This window comes from Phyllopteryx taeniolatus, chromosome 19, assembly GCF_024500385.1.
Source record: "Phyllopteryx taeniolatus isolate TA_2022b chromosome 19, UOR_Ptae_1.2, whole genome shotgun sequence".
Lineage (NCBI taxonomy): Eukaryota > Metazoa > Chordata > Actinopteri > Syngnathiformes > Syngnathidae > Phyllopteryx > Phyllopteryx taeniolatus.
Window position 1 is genome coordinate 6,897,296 of NC_084520.1, and position 17,539 is coordinate 6,914,834.

The window sequence follows — 17,539 nt, forward strand, 5'->3', positions numbered from 1 at the left end:
AAGTTTTTGTAATTTGGCAGAAGTGCGCATCTGGCATAAAGTGGAACCAGCATATTCACGGTTCGGCACCTATTTGCGGATTTGTTTTCCCAATTTTTTGTTGTCTTTTTTACATTTTTTCTCCTTTTTTTGTCTTTTTTGGGGGGGGGGGGGTTGGACCACTCCCAAAAATCCTTAATGGCAGTTTACGTTGTGGACGCTAACACAGCCGACCGCAGAAGTCACCAATCAACGCGGCTTGTCTCATTCCCTTAAAATGTGGCCCAATGAGTCTCGCATGGCGACAACTCTATATGGAAGAGCCATCTGTGCATGACTGTAGCATTGTCGCTTCTCTTGGCCGGTGTGGCAACAGACAAGAATTCAATAACCCCACACGTACGTGGGGCCTCGTGTTTTTCTCTGCTTGTGCCCCGATCAAATTCACCAGAATCGCGTTAGACGAGCTGCGCCAAAAGTTAGACATGGTCTCAAAAGGCACACGTTTAGATCGACATTTTGCCACCAAATTGTTAATGCGCCGGCTGGCATGATAAAGGACACACCCTCGCTGCACCGATACGCTCATACACAAAATAAAAAGAATCTACTTAAGCACAATAACGAAGTATTCAGGTTGCAGTCCTTTCGACCTGACCTGAATTGGAAGAAAAAGGATTGATGGATAGCACCGTCCCGCCCAGGAATCCACCTTCTTATTCGTAATCATGTTAATCAACTGGCCTTTCAGGAGAAACATCATGCGCCGGATTGGAGTAGAAAAACAGGATACATTGGTTTGCAATACTTGCTTCCCGTTCGCTTCCATGTCAAATGTATTTGAACTTATTTGCCCAGTCAGCATTAGTCATCATTTAAAAATAGGCCATCTTCTCAGAATGACAACGGGAAAGAAGCCTTATGATCTGTGTCTGTCTGAAGGCCTGACCTACTGGTTTCTATTTCCTGATGATAAACACATCTTGACAGGTGCTTAGATGTATCAGTGTGTCCACAATTTGACACTAGAATGTGCTTCAAAGTGTACTGCAGTCAGTGCAGTAGTTGCCTGTGTCACAGGGGTCTATTTATATAATCTGTACAGCTCCCCCTGGTGTACATATGCGGTATTGCAGCTGAGAGGGAACGTACAAAAATAAATACATAAATAAAAAGAAATTTAGTGTTTGAGTGCTGTCATTGCTTACATTTTTTTTATTAGCCACTGAAAGTAGCTTTAAAGATCTTAATACACATTTTTTGCCCAAGTTGCTGAAGCACCTGTGATGAAAAGTGCTACTCTTAGCAAGCTACGCTAAGCGACTTTGTGTTCTACTTGCCCAACTTCTTGTCAAAATACTACAGCACAAACTAGTGGCAATGTTCAAAACACTCTTGTCAAGTGTTAAAATGTTTTTCGTTATGCTTATTTAGCTCCTTGAGAAAGTCCCACATATTAGAAACAAGCTAAAAACAGAGCCAAAGTACATAGCCTACTTTGCCAAGACAGATTTTGTTTTTATACTTTTACTTTCATGTGCAGATAAACCTAATGTTGTGCCCAAGGAGTTTATTTCTTCACAAATACATGGAGTTCAGTATCCTGTGTTATTCACTTGAAAATCTCACCCATTCAATTTTTGTGCTCAGGCCAAAGCAATTAATTACACTATTTCTTTAGCACCATCTTGGGGGCCAAGGAATTATGTTGAAGTGAGTTGAGGAGATTCTTAAGTAGCACTTTGCCATCATCTTGTAGCATTTATAGTCATGTCTAAATCATTTTAGAGCTTGTGACAGGGCTCGGCCCCTATCCCCACAGGCCAATGAAAAGTTTCCTTTCTAAATAAATATCTTTGATATTCCAAATAAATATGCGTCAATTTCCAGGAGGCACAAGAGTCCAAAATTCTGTAGTACTTTGTCAATTTATTGCAAAGTAATAATGTAATGTAATTTTCAGGATCAGCAAATGCCCCAAAAGCCCAAAGTCACAACATTATAAGAATAAAATACAGGCAAAACAAAGTTGAGTTGTGTTATATAAAAAAAAAAAAAAAAATTCTATCAAGGATATCAAACCTTGGAGCAGAAATTCAAAATGAGACATCCTTAAACAAAAGCATAATTAAACAGTTACTTATCAAGCAGGTGTTTTACACCAAACTATCGTATAGTGTTCAGGTAAAATGTGCTTTGTTCATACTTACATTCACGCTCTCATGAAATAAAAGAACACTAATCACTCTCACTCTCGCGCACACACCCACGCGTAATGATTGACCAACTTCTTAGAGGAGGATAAAGTACATTTCTGTGTCTAGAAATCGTCATCCGAGCTCAGCAGAAGGGTTTTTTCGGTATCCCCGTAGTTGCGGACGCTGCTGAGGGAGCGCAACACGGGCGGCGGGCCGCCCTGCTCCAGCGTGGACTGCTGGGTGTACTGCTGGTAGGCCGGGGAGAAGTTGTGGATGGCGTCCTGGACCATGTCGCCCGGGTTCATGGTCTCCTTCAGGCTGCTGGAGATGCTCTGCATCGGGGCACAGCCGCCTGCGTGAGGAGATGACAATGAACTCGACTGGGAAAATAGCTATTTATGTTGCTTTGGATAAGGATGTGGGCTGAAATAAAATAGAACGTTTTCCTACATGGAAAAGGAGGAAAGACAAACTAAGAAGAATGAGAGGAAAGAAAAAATCTGGGAGACAAATAATAGGGAATGTGGCATCCATGTCCATATAAGGAGTTCCAAACAGCAAGAGTAGTCAGTAATGAAGTACAGCAACTGCAATAGGTGAAAACACAGTGAAGAGCGCACATATATGGATGGATGGATGTATATACTGTACTGTATATATGTTTTTGGTACGGCTTGACGGCCGCTCACTTTGTACTTGAAAACCTCATTTTTGTTGTGCATTTCGACAACAGTGAAGCCCTGAGGTCGCATAATCTGATTACATTTTTCACACAAAAAAAATCTTGCTAAAGTCACACAAAACCTTCAACCATTATGCACGTCACACAAGACGGCAGTGTATCACACAAGACCTTAGACCTCAGTTTAGTAAGCGTCAAAGGAGTTACTCCACATATGTAAGGCTTCCTGCCCAAGTCAGCTGGGTAAGGCTCCAGCTCACCCGCAAAAACAATGACAAACGCTATCGAAAATGGATAGATGGGTGTTCCAGTAAAAAAGGCAAATTAGTGGAGGTAGGAGGAGGAGGATAGAAATTTGACAGTGACAGTTACTGGTCAGCAACGGACATCTATGGACAACACACCCAGTTAAAAGGAAAAAGAGGCTTGAGGAGTAGAAACTGTCAGTGTGTAACCTACCGAACTCTACATATGTAGGAAGGGGTCCTTCAAGATGGAGCAGAGAAGAAAAAGGGAAAATGAAGGATTGCGTGAGAACAGGACAGAAGAACAAGACCCTCTTTAGTTACAACAATGTGGGCAAAAAGGAGAGAAAAGCCAGAAAGTCATAAAAGTAACAGAAACATAATTCAATTTTAGAAGAGAGTCTAAAGGAATGGTGACACGTTCACATTCTCGTCTCACCTTGTTCACTTATACTTTTGTCCATGTAGACTGTGTACGTGAAGGCGAGACGCAGAACCAGCGCCGCAAAAAACATTTCGATGCAAATGATAAAGTTCTGGTAACCGGCGGCGACAGTCCCCTCGCCGACAGACACGTCCACTGACTTAATCTGGGGGATGGCGCCGCACTTCTCCATGACGGCCAGTAACACGCCTGTGCAGAAAACAAATCAGATTAAAAAGCAAGCTTCTGTCAAATGACATGTGTGTTAGATTTGGTAAGAGTAGCCACACCCTGCCAGAAGGAGAGGAAGATGACCGACTTGACCATGAAGAACTTCAGCATGGGACGGTAAGGGCTGAGCAGGTCCCGCGTGGCAAAGTAAAAGAGGAAGAGGGCGTACAGAGACAAGCTCACTGAGATGTTGTAGATGATGGTGATGTAGAGGTAACCGCTGGCAATGCTGAGCAACAAGGCAACACAGACAAACGTCACTCGTTTATTTTGACAGTAACTTTAAGGTGGACATTTGACAGAAAATTAATAGTGTGTTATTGCTCGTCTACAAGTACGTGGGTCTTCGTAATGCCTGCCCTATACAATATAAAACAGCACGAGATGGCAAAATTGGTAATCACTGCCTTACTTTCTTCTTTCCTCTTTTTGTCAATCGATTCCACAGTTGTATTTTGTTGATTAAACACAAAGAGAGAAATCCAAAAATAACTTTTAAAATGGTCGTTTGACCTGAGATGAAATAACTAAAGTCGCGCTTTTATTTTTTGAGTCAATGTACAGTACAGTATCTACTAGATTATGGTCGTCTCACTTGGGCTAAGGAACAAAACATTAGATTTTTGTTTATCATTGTGAAAACAGCTGACTTGTCTTCTCCGTAATTCACATTACTGATTCACTGAGCTGTACAACTCAGCAGTTTTTCCGGACACTTCACTTATTTTTGCATTACATTATAAGCATGACAAGGAATGTCATAACTTCCTCAAAATTTGAGAAGTAGATACTGATTTTGGGCACGTTTACATCTCGTGAGCTGCTAAATATACAGTGTATGTACAACCCCAATTCCAATGAAGTTGGGACGGTGTGTTAAACATAAATAAAAACAGAATGATTTGCAAATCATGTTCAACCTATATTGAATTGAATACACTACTAAGACCGGCACGGTGTGCGACTGGTTCGAGCGTCTGCCTCACAGTTCTGAGGACCCGGGTTCAATCCCCGGCCCCGCCTGTGTGGAGTTTGCATGTTCTCCCTGTGCCTGCGTGGGTTTTCTCCGGTTTCCTCCCACCTCCCAAAAAAACATGCATGGTAGGTTAATTGAAGTCTCTAAATTGCCCCTAGGTGTGAATGTGAGTGCGTATGATTGTTTGTTTATGTGTGCCCTGCGATTGGCCGGCAACCAGTTCAGGGTGTAAAAACTCTTTTTCAACTATTACATAGCAGAATGTTTGGACACTGTCAAGCTAACATAAATGACTGCAATTGGCTCGCATACCCTCAACTGCAACTCGGCCAATGCCATCGTCCATGTTATTGAGCTCAGTCAAAAGATGTGGTTCGTTCAATGTCACAACCTTCTGATCAAATTTGATAATCTTAACGTTTGAAAATGAAGAACAAAATGGATTTAAAACAAAGAATCAACAAAAGAAAGTTCATTTGCAGTTCTAATCATACTTAACATTTTTTCTCACTTTTTAGCTTTAGTTATTCCTCTCTCCTACAGTGTCCATTGAAGTCAATTATGCAAATAAGGCTATGACATCATCGAGTGACTTCCAATGACTACTTTCCTTACTGAGGAGATGGGAACACTGGATGCAATCCTTGCAGCTTTACCAAATATACTGATATGGCGCTACTTTCAAAAGTTACTGTCAATGTCATAGAATTTTAATGCGTTTTCACCCAAGCCAAGTCCATTGGATCCCACTTCTTAACATATATCGAGTGTCCCTGTTTACAGAAGAAATATCCACACACTAAATGTCCCCCTGCACTTACTTGAAGTCTCCATCTTTGTATTTGCCGTACGCCTGCAGGATGACTGTAATGGTGGCCATGAGCGGCTTGACCACGCAGAACTGCAACGTGGCCTGCTTGCAGAAGCGCAAGAAGCCGATGGAGTAGGCCTTTCCCCTCAGGCAGCAGGTGCCGAACAAGCAGCTGGACCTGACAGCGCAGGACAAATCATCATCAAACCTTCACAAACTCTTGTGGAAAACAAAAGTGGTGGATATAGCAAAACCTATACAGTTATTTGGTATATGTGACTGCAATTACAGCAAGAAAAAAGAAAAGAAAAAAAGATTCATCTATTATTACAATGATAAATAAATGGCAGTAAACAAAAGGAGAGACTTACTCGATGGGTTTCCCTCGGATCTCTGCCATGATGGCGCTCTCTCCTCCAAGGTATTCATAACACAAACTCAGGAAGTTGTATATCACAAACGCTGGGGGCAAACAGACATTTGTTATTTTTATTTCCTAGTAGTAGAAGCAACAAAACTATTCATCAATCCATCCATTTATCTGTTCATTTTCTATAGTGCTTTTCCTTATTTCGCAGGTGAGCTATTAACTCTCACACAATTTGGAGTCTTTATTAACCTAAGAAGCATATTTTAGGAATGTGGGAGAAACCCAGACATGCTAACCCCTAGCTCACCGTACCGCCCTGGTTGCTATACAGTATAATAATAAATAATAAGAGTCAATTCCATGGGAATATCTTAAGGCTATCCAATCACAGTACCAGTTTCTTCATTATAGAAAACTGCAAAGGAACTGGTAACAGAATATAGTTGAAACAGCATTCCACTGGCTTCACAAAATGTTGATAATGAGGAACACTGAGGTCACACAGTCAATATTAGAGAAAGAAAATAGATATATTTATTATTCACCAAGTAATGTAGTTACATGTTTAAAAAAATAATTTATTCTAGGTTTCTTTTTCTGGTTACAATTATAATTACAGTGTGTGTGTGTGCATGTCATGTGTGAGCTACTGGAAAAATAGACCCTAGTTTTGGTCAAGTAAAATGTGAAATACAAAATCACTCTTGTGCCCAAATCAAAAGAACACTGTTAAAGCTCCATAAGGTGGAGGTTGTTTTCTTATAGGGCAATAAAAGCCCCAGTGAGGGAGGGACGGTGTAAAGAGCTGGGACACTTTGAACACAAGCACAGCGCGTGCTTTTTGGATTTATTGAATCTCGCCTTGGACGAAACCAAAAGAGAGTCTTGCAACTAAATGGTAATTGCCCATTCGAGGGGGAAGCACTGTAACACTGAGGGTTGCAACACAAGTGGTAGAACCTTTGAACCTGTTACTGAAACATTAAGGTTTTGCAATTAATACTTTTATGTTTCATGTTACAAATAAATAAAAAATATTCTAACTGCACATCTGCCTCACAGTTCTGGGGACCGGGGTTCAATCCCTGGGTAGGTTTTCTCCGGGTACTCCGGGTTCCTCCCACATCCCAAAAACATGTGTGGTAGGTTGATTGAAGACTCTAAATTGCCCGTAGGAGTGAATGTGAGCGCGAATGTTTGTTTCTACGTGCTCTGCGATTGGCCGGCGACCGGTTCAGGGTGTACCCCGCCTCCCGGCCGAAGATAGCTGGGATACGCTCCAGCAGCCCGTGACCCTAGTGAGGATAAGTGGTAAAGAAAATGGATGGATGGATGGATGGATTTTCTAACTGTAGTACTCAGAATTGGGTTTTCTAGAAACAGATATGATCTACTGAAATGAGTATGGTGTTTAAACAGGCAAAGTTTAATTACCATAGAATTGTCTGGTTAAATATCAAATAAATACACAAATGAATTGACCAAACAGGTGTTAATGTTAATAGCATTGCTTTGCAAATTCCTTCAAGCTCCCTCTCCACTGAGTCAAAAGATAAGTTATTTTACTTGATTGTAGGTTTAATTAGTTTTATTAAACTGTACAGTGGTTGACCTCTCTTAACATTTGTATATTAAAATGTAACTTAAACACTGTGTGTACGGTTAATAAAGGTTGTATGATGCCGACAGTTTCATTGTGGGACACATAAATTCACATTCTAATATTTCTTATGGGAAAATCTGTCAATCGGCATCTAGTAATCCACTGTTTGTTAATCTCAAGTATGGCTGGTTTTTAGATTTCTTTTGTTCAAATATTTTTTTTCCAGTTAAGGGGAACTCTCTTACCTTGGTGAGTATACATCCCCGAGACACATTCATACACATACACACATGGACATCTTTGGTGGTCACCAAATGTCTCCTGTGGGAAGTGGATTAAGTCTACTGTGCGCTTTCTCAGCATGCGGGAGATGACAAACAAAGCGGCTCATAAACACCACTGTGCTAATCCCCCTTTTCCCCCCCTCCCCACTGGTATCTTCCTCCTTTGTGTGCTGTACAATTATGTCAGGCTGATGATTGTGTAATCAGTTCAATGCAAAAGTGGGAATATGTGACTTATCCTGGGTGTGTGCCAGGTATCTGTGCATGTGTGTTGCATTACACGGCAGAGCTCAACTGCACTGCTGCCAGCCATTTGTGTTACATCATCTCTTTGAGTTATAAAATTCTCAATCCATTCTCACTCCATCAGCTTTTGAATCAGCTCCGCACACACACAAACTTCACGTCTGCTGGAGACTATGACGACAACTATAGCTGATCTGCTGTTGTGTCGCTCTGATTTAGATGTTTATCGTTTGTTCACATCTCCCCTCGGATCCTTTGCCAGCCTAGCCGGTTGCCACGGTGATACAGTAGGCGTGCATACAATGAGAACTTTGCGGGCAAGTTGGGTTCAGGGGAAACTCATTATCTTGTCACAGTCTGTCCAGTAACTGGGAACGATATCTGAGTGTTGTTGCCACGCAACAGGCCAGTCGTCCTTACTCAGGAGAACACCAGGTCAGGGCTCAGTAGCTTGGTATTTTGAACAGAATGACGCAGACACAAATATTAGACAAGGAGAAAAAATATGAGGGTAGATAAATTGTTGTCAAGACATTTGTCTGTTGGAGCACTTTCGTAGGTTGGAGCGCAACAGTGCACTTTAAAAGGACTACTGTCTAACTAACTACGACTGGACTACTACTGTCTACTAACTGGCACTATGATTGGAGGAGGTGTCATTCAGTCAATCAGTAGTATTAACATGTTAACAGTTGCGACCAAATTCGCCTGAGTAACTATTGCAACAGACAGATAAACAGATGCACTCTGAACAAGCAGAAATACAGCTACAGTGGCACCTTAACACAAACCGTTCAGCGATGCTGGTCAACCGCCTATTTTTTTTTCAACTTTTCAAGTTATTTTCCTATGGGAAATAATGGAAATCATACGTTCCTGGGTCATGGACATTCTTAAATCATTCATTGCCATGGAGCTCTACAGTCGCTAACTGGAATCCAACCGTTCACATCTATCGACATGAAGTGTGTTTTTCCAATGGGCAGACATGGAAGAGGATCTCGCCAAGTTTGTCTGTGATTATCTTAATTTTAAACTTTTTTTTTCTGGTGAAATAAGTGTTTTCGTAGGTTTGGTGCTTACATTGTCACATAACACAATAATCTGTGGTTCTTGATCAGTCAAAATATTCAGAAAATGGCTGAGTTAAATGTCGTATAAGTGTAAATTAAAAGAAGTTTGAGCACAATAACAACAATAATAAACCACTGATGTTTGATGATATTTCATGGACGATTATTACGTGTGCATTGGAGCTAAGCACACAAATTTCCCATTGGAAAAGGTAGGGATGGGCGAATACCGATGCCAGGTATCGGGCCAATACGAGCCTTATTTCAAGGTATTGGGTATTCCCAAAGGCTGCCCATATTAGCCACCAATACTTAATGCAAAAAAATCTGACGATGGAGTAAATTCTCCTCACCAGTAGTTGCCGCTACACTGTGACGGATTGAGACATCGGCGAACCATCATGTGTGTCGGAAAGAAAGGTCTTTGTTCACAATTATCTGTCATTGTGTTACTTGAAATTGTATGTATCAAAAGTACTTGTGTAATTGGTACTCAATATCTGTAACGGTGAGTACTCAAGAGTGAATACTCATTGGTATCTGTCTGAAAAAAATGGTATCGAACATCCTTAGGAACAGGGTAATATCTTAAGTCATCTGTCACACAAGTGTCAAAAGAAGTGATGGATGATTGTTGTGTGTGCCTATGTGGTATTATTATTATTTATTGCTGCTTTAGTCATATTGTACTGAGCAGCCAGGACAGAGATGTGCCTTTGCTACTACATTTTTGCAATTCTCAGGTTCAATTTCCATCACCACAATTTTTCTTCAACATGTCTGCTATCTCCAAAACACAAAAATCCAAAGAAAAAGCAAAACATTAGCTGAATGAGTTGCCAAATGCTGTGATTCCACGACACAAAATTCATATAACCCTTTTTCAACAGGGAAATGAATAGAGCCCTTTGCTAGATAAAAGCTCTTTATGGGTGAATAAATCAATTAGCAACGGATGGACAGATTGTCCCTCTCTAGTTTTGATAGCGATATGCTTCAACTCAACTGGAAAAGTCACCCACCCCGGGCTGGAAAGGATTTTAATCAGTGGTGTCTCTCTATCAGTGCTTTCAAAGCAACACTCTTAACGTGTATATCGTTGCAGTGCAACTTTGCATCAAGTGCGAGTATGTTCCTACCCTCGTAGCAGTCCCTGATGGTGTCAAAGTACACGTAGTACTGGTCGTTGGTGAAGAAGAGTAGACTGAGCCAAGAGTCGATGGCGTAGATGGGGACAATGAAGAGGATCCGTACGATGTGGCGTTGCTCCCGGGGTGAGCTATAGAAACGCAGATGCATGTAAATCTGAAGAAAAAAAAAAAAAGGACTGTTGGACAGAGTAAGTATTTTATTGTGCAATAATGTGTCTTTTAGAGAGAATACTTTTCGTGAAGATGGTGAATACTGAATTAAAACTGATTTAATTCCATAGACTTCACATTCAATGCATAGTATACATATGTGACAGCCTTTCAAGTTCCCATGTCTTTGTGCCCGTGTGTTTGTTCATACTCTGTATCACATACACCTGCTGAGGGATGTTGCTGAGCAACCTACGCTCGTCGCTGGGCCCGCGCAGATTGCGTTTACCTTATAGAGCACACATGACAGCTGATGTGAGTGATATTTAGTTAGCATCTGATGTTAAAAACAATGGACACAAGTCGTTATAAGTGTGAGAACTGAGTTCAGACATTTGTATTATTGTTTCCAAAAATCAATTAAAGATGATAAGTAGAGATCTTAAGGTGACTTTTAAGGATCCATCCATCCATTTGCTTCTGCTTATCTGGGGTTGGGTCGCAGGGGCAGAAGCTTAAGCAGGGAAGCCCAGACTTCCCTCTCCCCAGCCACTTCATCCAGCTCTTACGGGGGGATCACGAGGCGTTTCCCAGGCCAATCAGGGCACATAGTCTCTCCACCATGTCCTGGGTCATCCTCAGGGACCCACGGTGCGATGTGGCTGGGGGCATCCTAACCAGATGCCTGAGCCACCTCATCTGGCTCCTCTCGTACTCGGAGGAGCAGCGGCTCGACTCTGAGCCCCTCCAGGATGTTCGAGCTTCACACCCTATCTCAAAGGGAGAGCCCAGACACACTGCGGAGGAAACTCATTTCGGCCGCTTGTTATCTGCAATCGTGTTCTTCCGGTCACGACCCGCAGCTCGTTACCATAGGTGAGTGTAGGAACGTAGAGCGATCGGTAAATAGAGAGCTTCGCCTTCGGCTCTGCTCCTTCTTTACCACAGCAGATCAATACAGAGTCAGCATCGATCCGCCTGTGTATCTCCCGCGCTTCTTCCATCACTTGGGAACAAGACCCCAAATTACTTGAACTCCTCCACTTGGGACAGGGGTTCAGGATTTGGAAAGTAAATAGCTGGTTGATTATTAAATACGTGAAAGACAGTTGCATAAAGAGTTCAGTGACTATAGAGTAGAGGTGGGCAAAGTATGGGCCACGGACTCCGCTCATTAATCTGGCCCACCCAGCAGTTACATTATCAAAAGTCCTGAAATATATATTTTTTGCAATAATCTAGCAGTTTTCCCCTAAAATTAGTTAAAAGAAATGTATTCATTCATTTGAATTTATTTTTGGGTGGCACAGTGATGAGCGGGGTTCAAATTCGCCTTGCCTGTGCAGAGTTTGCATGTTCTCAGCGTGCCTGAGTGGGTTTTCTCCAGGTACTCCAGTTTCCTTCCACATCCCAAAAACATGCGTGGTAGGTTAATTGAAGACTCTAAATTGTGTGTAAGGTATGAATGTGAGTGCGAATGGTTGTTTGTTTATATGTGCCCTGCGAGTGGCTGGCAAACAGTTCAAGGTGTACCTGCCCGCAGTTAGCTGGGATAGGCTCCAGCATACCCGCGACCCTAGTGAGGATAAGCGGTGTAGAGAATGGATGGATGGATTAATTTATTTTTAATTTGTTTAGGTCACTAAATAATTGGCTAATTGATTCATTGTATCCATCCATCCATCTTGGGTTAAGGTCACGGGGCGCCGGAGCCTATCCCAGCTGACTTCGGTCGAAAGGCAGACTACACCCTGAATTGGTCGCCAGTCAGTCACAGGGCACATATAGGCACGGACAACCATTCACATTCACATTCACACCGTCACTGAGCGGGAACTGAACCCACGCCCCCCACACCAAAGTCAGGCGAGTGTACCACATCAGTGACTTGATTCAGTGTAGGTAATAAAATAGACAATTGTACACGTATGCTGAACATTTGTTATTTTATCTCATTAATTATTTACAGTATTTCATTATGATTAAAGTAATATAAATGAGAATGACTGATTATTTTTACATTTTGACTTATTTTTTGTGGACTGGGCCTATGAAGCCCTATGAGGCTCTTTTGTGATTAAAGGCGATATAACTAAACTTGACTTTTTGGGCCCAATTATTGAAAATTGGATCATTTCAAGCAACACAACTGATCAGATGTCAATGTGCATTAACAGTGGTTGGGAATCACTGCTATAGAGTGTGTCTTGCAGGCGCTTATTTACCTGGTGACAGGTGAAGATGAGGGCGGACCAGACAAAAAAACCAGACACAGCCTGGGCTGCGGGGGTCATGAGGAATATGGGCTGGTCCTCACTCATCAAGGGAGGTTCGGGGAGCCAGGAAATGTTGGGCCCTCTTGGTGGTTGCGTCACTGGGGAGCCTGCCACTGCAGCCAAAGGGGAATCCACCCCCAGTCTCTCTGAGAGGGGCACATCGCTCCTCCACAGCCTCAGCATCTGGAACAAACGTTTAGGTATTTACAGTTGGACCGAAAAAGGTGACACATTAGCTAAGGAGTCTTTGTGTGAGTGCATCCATATTTACATGTGATTCAACTACTCCTGAACTTGAGTGATAGTGCTGTGATGCAAATCATCAAGTGTGAAATGCCTTAATCATCAACCTGGTTTAAAGATTGCTGATTTATCGTTATTTGTGTAATGTGTAGTCCGTGACAAAATAAACACAGGGCCCAAACAGAAGTATCGGAAGTCAATGGGTGTCATGTGGACAAGAATGTTTGAGTCACACAGGGACAATGGCACCTGTGTTCAATTATGTATTTGAGGGGGGGAAAAAAAGGAGGACCTTTTCCAGAAAACAGTTTGATTCCTACCTTATAATGCACTTCATTGACTGCTATTTGGTTTTGAGCTGGATGCTTCAGCTGTTAAGAGTGTCAGATGGCAGTAAAACAAGTAACGCAAAGCAGGCTACAATATTGTTAATCCTTTCATTTCTCATGACACCATAAAGCATGACATAACTTGTCTGGCCATAATCTATGACATCATTGTTTTATAAACTGGTATTTTCTTGTCTAACTCGACTGCATATGACACGGTCCAAAAGGTAATTTAAAGATTTTTTTAATGGATTTATAATAATTTGTATAATGAGTCTAACAGGAGAAAAGGTATTCATTCAAGAGATGACGCAATGTCCTGCCCTCAATTTTTACAGTGACTTGCTATACAAACAGTAGCTTGCCTCTTGGGTGACTTGGTCGTTGACTCAAGGTTTGTTTGTTTTACTGACAGAATGTGGTCATAAAAGAAGAATACTTTGGGAAGACAAAGTCTAAAAACTAGTGGTCACTGATGGTGTAGTGGTACACTCGCCTCACTTTGGGGCGGGCAGCGTGAGATCAGTTCCCACTCAGTGACGGTGTGAATGTGAGGGTGAATGATTGTCCGTGTCTATATGTGCCCTGCGACTGACTGTCGACCAGTTCAGGGTGTAGTCCGTAGACGTTCCCAGCAGACCCTCACAATACGTTTGGGCCTGCCAGCTCGGACCGGCATCTTCCCCCACCATGGGAGCCAACTCACCATCAGGTGGTGATCAGTTGACAGCTCCGCCCCGCTCTTCACCTGAGCGTCCAAGACATGCGTCCAAAAATCCAATGACACGACCACAAAGTTGATCATCGAACTGCGGCCTAGGGTGTCCTTGTGCCAAGTGCATGTGTGGACACCCGTATGCTTGAACATGGTGTTTGTTCGTTATGTACAATCCATGATGAGCACAGAAGTCCAATAACAGAGGTCCGCTCGGGTTCTGATCGGGGGTCCACATCTCGTCCACCGGGGTGAACCCCAATGTACAGGCGCCAAGCCGGAGGCCAATACATATACCCACACCTGCTCGGCAGCTCGAACCAGATTGGAAGAGAGTCCAACCCCTCTCGAGAGGACTGGTACCAGAGCCCAAACTGTGTGTGGAGGCAAGCCCAACTATGTCTAGTCAGAACTTCTCGACCTCAAACACCAGCTCGGGCTCCTTCCCTGCCAGAGAGGTGACGTTCCATGTCCCTATAGCCAGCTTCTGTAGCCGGGGATCGGACCACCAAGGTCCCTGCCTTTGGCCACCGCCCAGCTCACACTGCACCCGACCCGTATGGCCCCTCCCACATGTGGTGAGCCCATGGGAAGGGGGACCCACATTACCCTTTTGGGCTGTGCCCGGCTGGGCCCCATGGGTGCAGACCCGCCCCAGCTCCAGGCCTGGCTCCAGAGGGGGGGCCCGGTGACACACGTCCGGGCAAGAGAAAATGTGATTCCGTCAATTTACTCATCATAGGGGGTCTTTCTGCCATGCTTTGTCTGGTCCCTCACCTAGGACCTGTTTGCCATGAGTGACCCTGCCAGGGGCATAAAGCCCCAGGCAACTTAGCGGCTATGATCATTGGGACACACAAACCCCTCCACCACGATAAGGTAACGGCTCAAGGAGGGGAGGATGAATTCAATTTACATGATTTCCTTTGGGGTTATTATTTTATATGAATAAATGGGAGATTTCAATGATGTAAATACTGTGACTTTATAGAATTTCCAGTTCTGTCGATGACATCACACCATAAAATGTTGGTGTATTGATTTTGTAAAAGGGGCATTCCCAGGGCAATTAGTTGTTTATAGATTGCTGCAAAACAGACTAATATCAGAAAAGACTGCCCGTTTAATTTTCTTAAGCAAAAAAAAATACAAGAGAACCTGTTTTCAAAATATAGACCTTCTGGTTGTTTGAAGCCCTTAACATATGGTCTAAATACATGCTATATTAGAAATGTGTTGATAATTAAGTAAGCAGAATAATTGCAGACAGCAGCCAATAAAGTAATGTGGAGGTTACCCTCATTAAATAAATGGGGGTAAGAGTCAGCCCATGCCAGTTAAATGTATGTAACATTTAATATTTGGATCATTTATGCCGTATTGTTTTTTTAATGCGTTCACTTCGCCATATCGGATGTGTGTCACTTGAAATGTACATATACATAAATATACAGTCAAATAAACCAGGCTATAAAGGATATGTGCATTAAATAAAAATCGGACATTTGGACGTGCAGTGTGATTACAGTTTGGTAAACCAACTAAAAATAAATGTCATTTTCTGACAAACTAATGTGGCAACAGATCACAAGTCACACTGAGTAACTAAAATACAAGACTGACATCTGGATTTTGAAATGTGGCAGTTTAATGAAAAAGAAAATGATGTTACTCTCACGCCTTTATGTAGGACTGAGGGGTTTCTCTCCATGGTTTATGCGCTTGTGTGTGCACAGCGAGGTCATTTGTATTGGTTTGCAAGGGATCAGCAGATGCACACAGAAAAGAGGAGAAGTGAAGGCATCGGCAGTCAATCACACGCACACAACATAACATAACACAACACAACACTGGTGACTGAAGGGCAAGGGACATCTGTGCGTTTCAATCAAAATAACAAATATATCACCCACACGCAGGAATAATAATCTATGAGTGCTATAAAGTCAGGAGTCCGCAACAGATGGAAAGGGGCAGAGGGGGTGTGTTTATCATTATAATGCAAATTAATGTGCGGGGTGACAGCTGATTCCTAAAGCCTAACTGCATAACATGTTATTGAGATATAAATGTAATGTGTTCAAATGGGACAATAAAGACAGAGCAACGCAGCAAAGTCTCACCTTTGCGAGCTGTTCCTCGCGACAACACAGATTACGACGATCTTTAAACCCTGGAATTGAGAGCAAACGTGTTTTATTAGCAGCGACGTGCGGCATTTGTGTGTAGGCATGTGTTTTAAAGCGAGTTTTAAAGGCTAGACTTACCCCAAAAGTTCTCCAATGTCTCGCGGGACAAAGTGTCGACCAGAAACAGCCCGTGAACGGCCTTAATTGCAGCTCAGAGCCGCACCGTCGCCCACCCGGACATCCATGTTGAGCCCTCGCCGACCCGTTAACCTTCGCGTTTTCCTCACCTACGCTTTCGTCTTCATGTTAAACGACTTGAACGTTATCGTTTAAACGCGCTCGTGCCCACTTTTACACCAGCGAAAGTCCGTCGAGTGTTTGTGACTGCGCGACGGCCAACTTGTCATTTGCTTGCCTGTTCCCCTCCCTCGTCCTCTCTCCCGAGATTTTGGGTCGACTGGGGAATCAGACCCGCCCGCCCACTCGGCGGGATCGGGACCACGCAGCCAATCACGGCCCGGGTAAGATAACAACACAGAAGTAGGCGCTATTGTTGTGTTGTTGTGGTCCACAGTAAGCTAAACCCTTACTCAGATACTATTGTACCAAAAAACATTATGGTAAAATTAGAAGTACTGGTTCAACTCTTTTATTTAAGTAAGCGTTTTTAAAAAGTGTTTTTTTTGGTCAATTACAGAGGTACCTTGATTTAAAGACCCAGTAAATACACCAAAACAAAACAAAAAGTCAAAATTTGACACACCACACGGAAGAGTGTTGTTTACAAGTCTGCCAAATTTGAATGAATAATAAAACAATTTAAAAAACATCCGCACTCATATAAAATAAGGTTCCAAAATCATGAAAAATGGAGCCAGCCGGAGTGTGGGAGTGTCCGCAGTGTGCCCCAGAGAACCTTCAGCTGTCAATCACATACATTAAGGAGGTACGTTACTAACATTTTCTAAATACCTGTATATCAAAATAGACGATATCATTGGATAGAGGAGTGATACACGAATAAAATGAGCTCTAGCTCGGGTAGTGTGGTCTTGAGCAAAGCACTACTAACCAAGTTTTCATTTTTGAGCCCATTTTTTAAATGGGAGAAGTAGGCCTAATACTATTTGGAATAAATTCACATCTATTTTTATTATCATCATTCTATATATAAAAATAACAATACATAATATACAATAGGCAGCACGGTGAGCGACTGGTTAGTGTGTCTGCCTCACAGTTCTGAGGACTCCGGTTTTCTCCCACATCCCAAAACCATGTATGGTAGGTTGATTGAAGACTAACTTGCCCGTAGGTGTGAATTCGAGTGCGAATGGTTGTTTGTTTAAATGTGCCCTGCGGTTGGCTGGCGACCAGTTCAGGGTGTACCCTGCCTCTCGCCCGAAGGTAGCTGGGTTAGGCTC

General features: G+C 42.7%; 1 protein-coding gene across 2 annotated transcripts; it reads right to left on the reverse strand.

The window, feature by feature from the left end:
* Positions 1–1,888: 1,888 nt before the first annotated feature.
* Positions 1,889–16,598, reverse strand: tmem184ba (transmembrane protein 184ba). Of its 2 annotated transcripts, XM_061755091.1 has the most exons (10): positions 16,254–16,598; positions 16,110–16,159; positions 12,649–12,882; positions 10,262–10,427; positions 5,918–6,008; positions 5,557–5,724; positions 3,819–3,988; positions 3,544–3,738; positions 3,319–3,345; positions 1,889–2,529 (listed from the first exon to the last, which is right to left on the reverse strand). In XM_061755091.1, the coding sequence occupies exons 3-10, from the start codon at positions 12,880–12,882 to the stop codon at positions 2,300–2,302; spliced, it is 1,281 nt and encodes a 426-aa protein (XP_061611075.1). In that variant the 5' UTR covers positions 16,110–16,159; positions 16,254–16,598; the 3' UTR covers positions 1,889–2,299. The 2 variants fall into 2 exon arrangements, with proteins under 2 accessions (XP_061611075.1, XP_061611076.1); XM_061755092.1 differs by lacking the exon at positions 3,319–3,345 and having other exon boundaries at positions 16,254–16,590.
* Between the last annotated feature and the right edge of the window lie 941 nt (positions 16,599–17,539).

What these genes read in the sequence shown, in the direction of transcription:
- tmem184ba (XM_061755091.1), bottom strand. Translation starts at nt 12,882, where the DNA reads ATGCTGAGGCTGTGGAGGAGCGATGTGCCCCTCTCAGAGAGACTGGGG. An exon ending in TCATCTTCACCTGTCACCAG is followed by an intron (nt 10,428 to 12,648) that starts GTAAATAAGCGC and finishes TTTTTTCTTCAG; the next exon opens with ATTTACATGCATCTGCGTTT. An exon ending in TCCTACATATGTAGAGTTCG is followed by an intron (nt 2,530 to 3,318) that starts GTAGGTTACACA and finishes CTCCTCACGCAG; the next exon opens with GCGGCTGTGCCCCGATGCAG.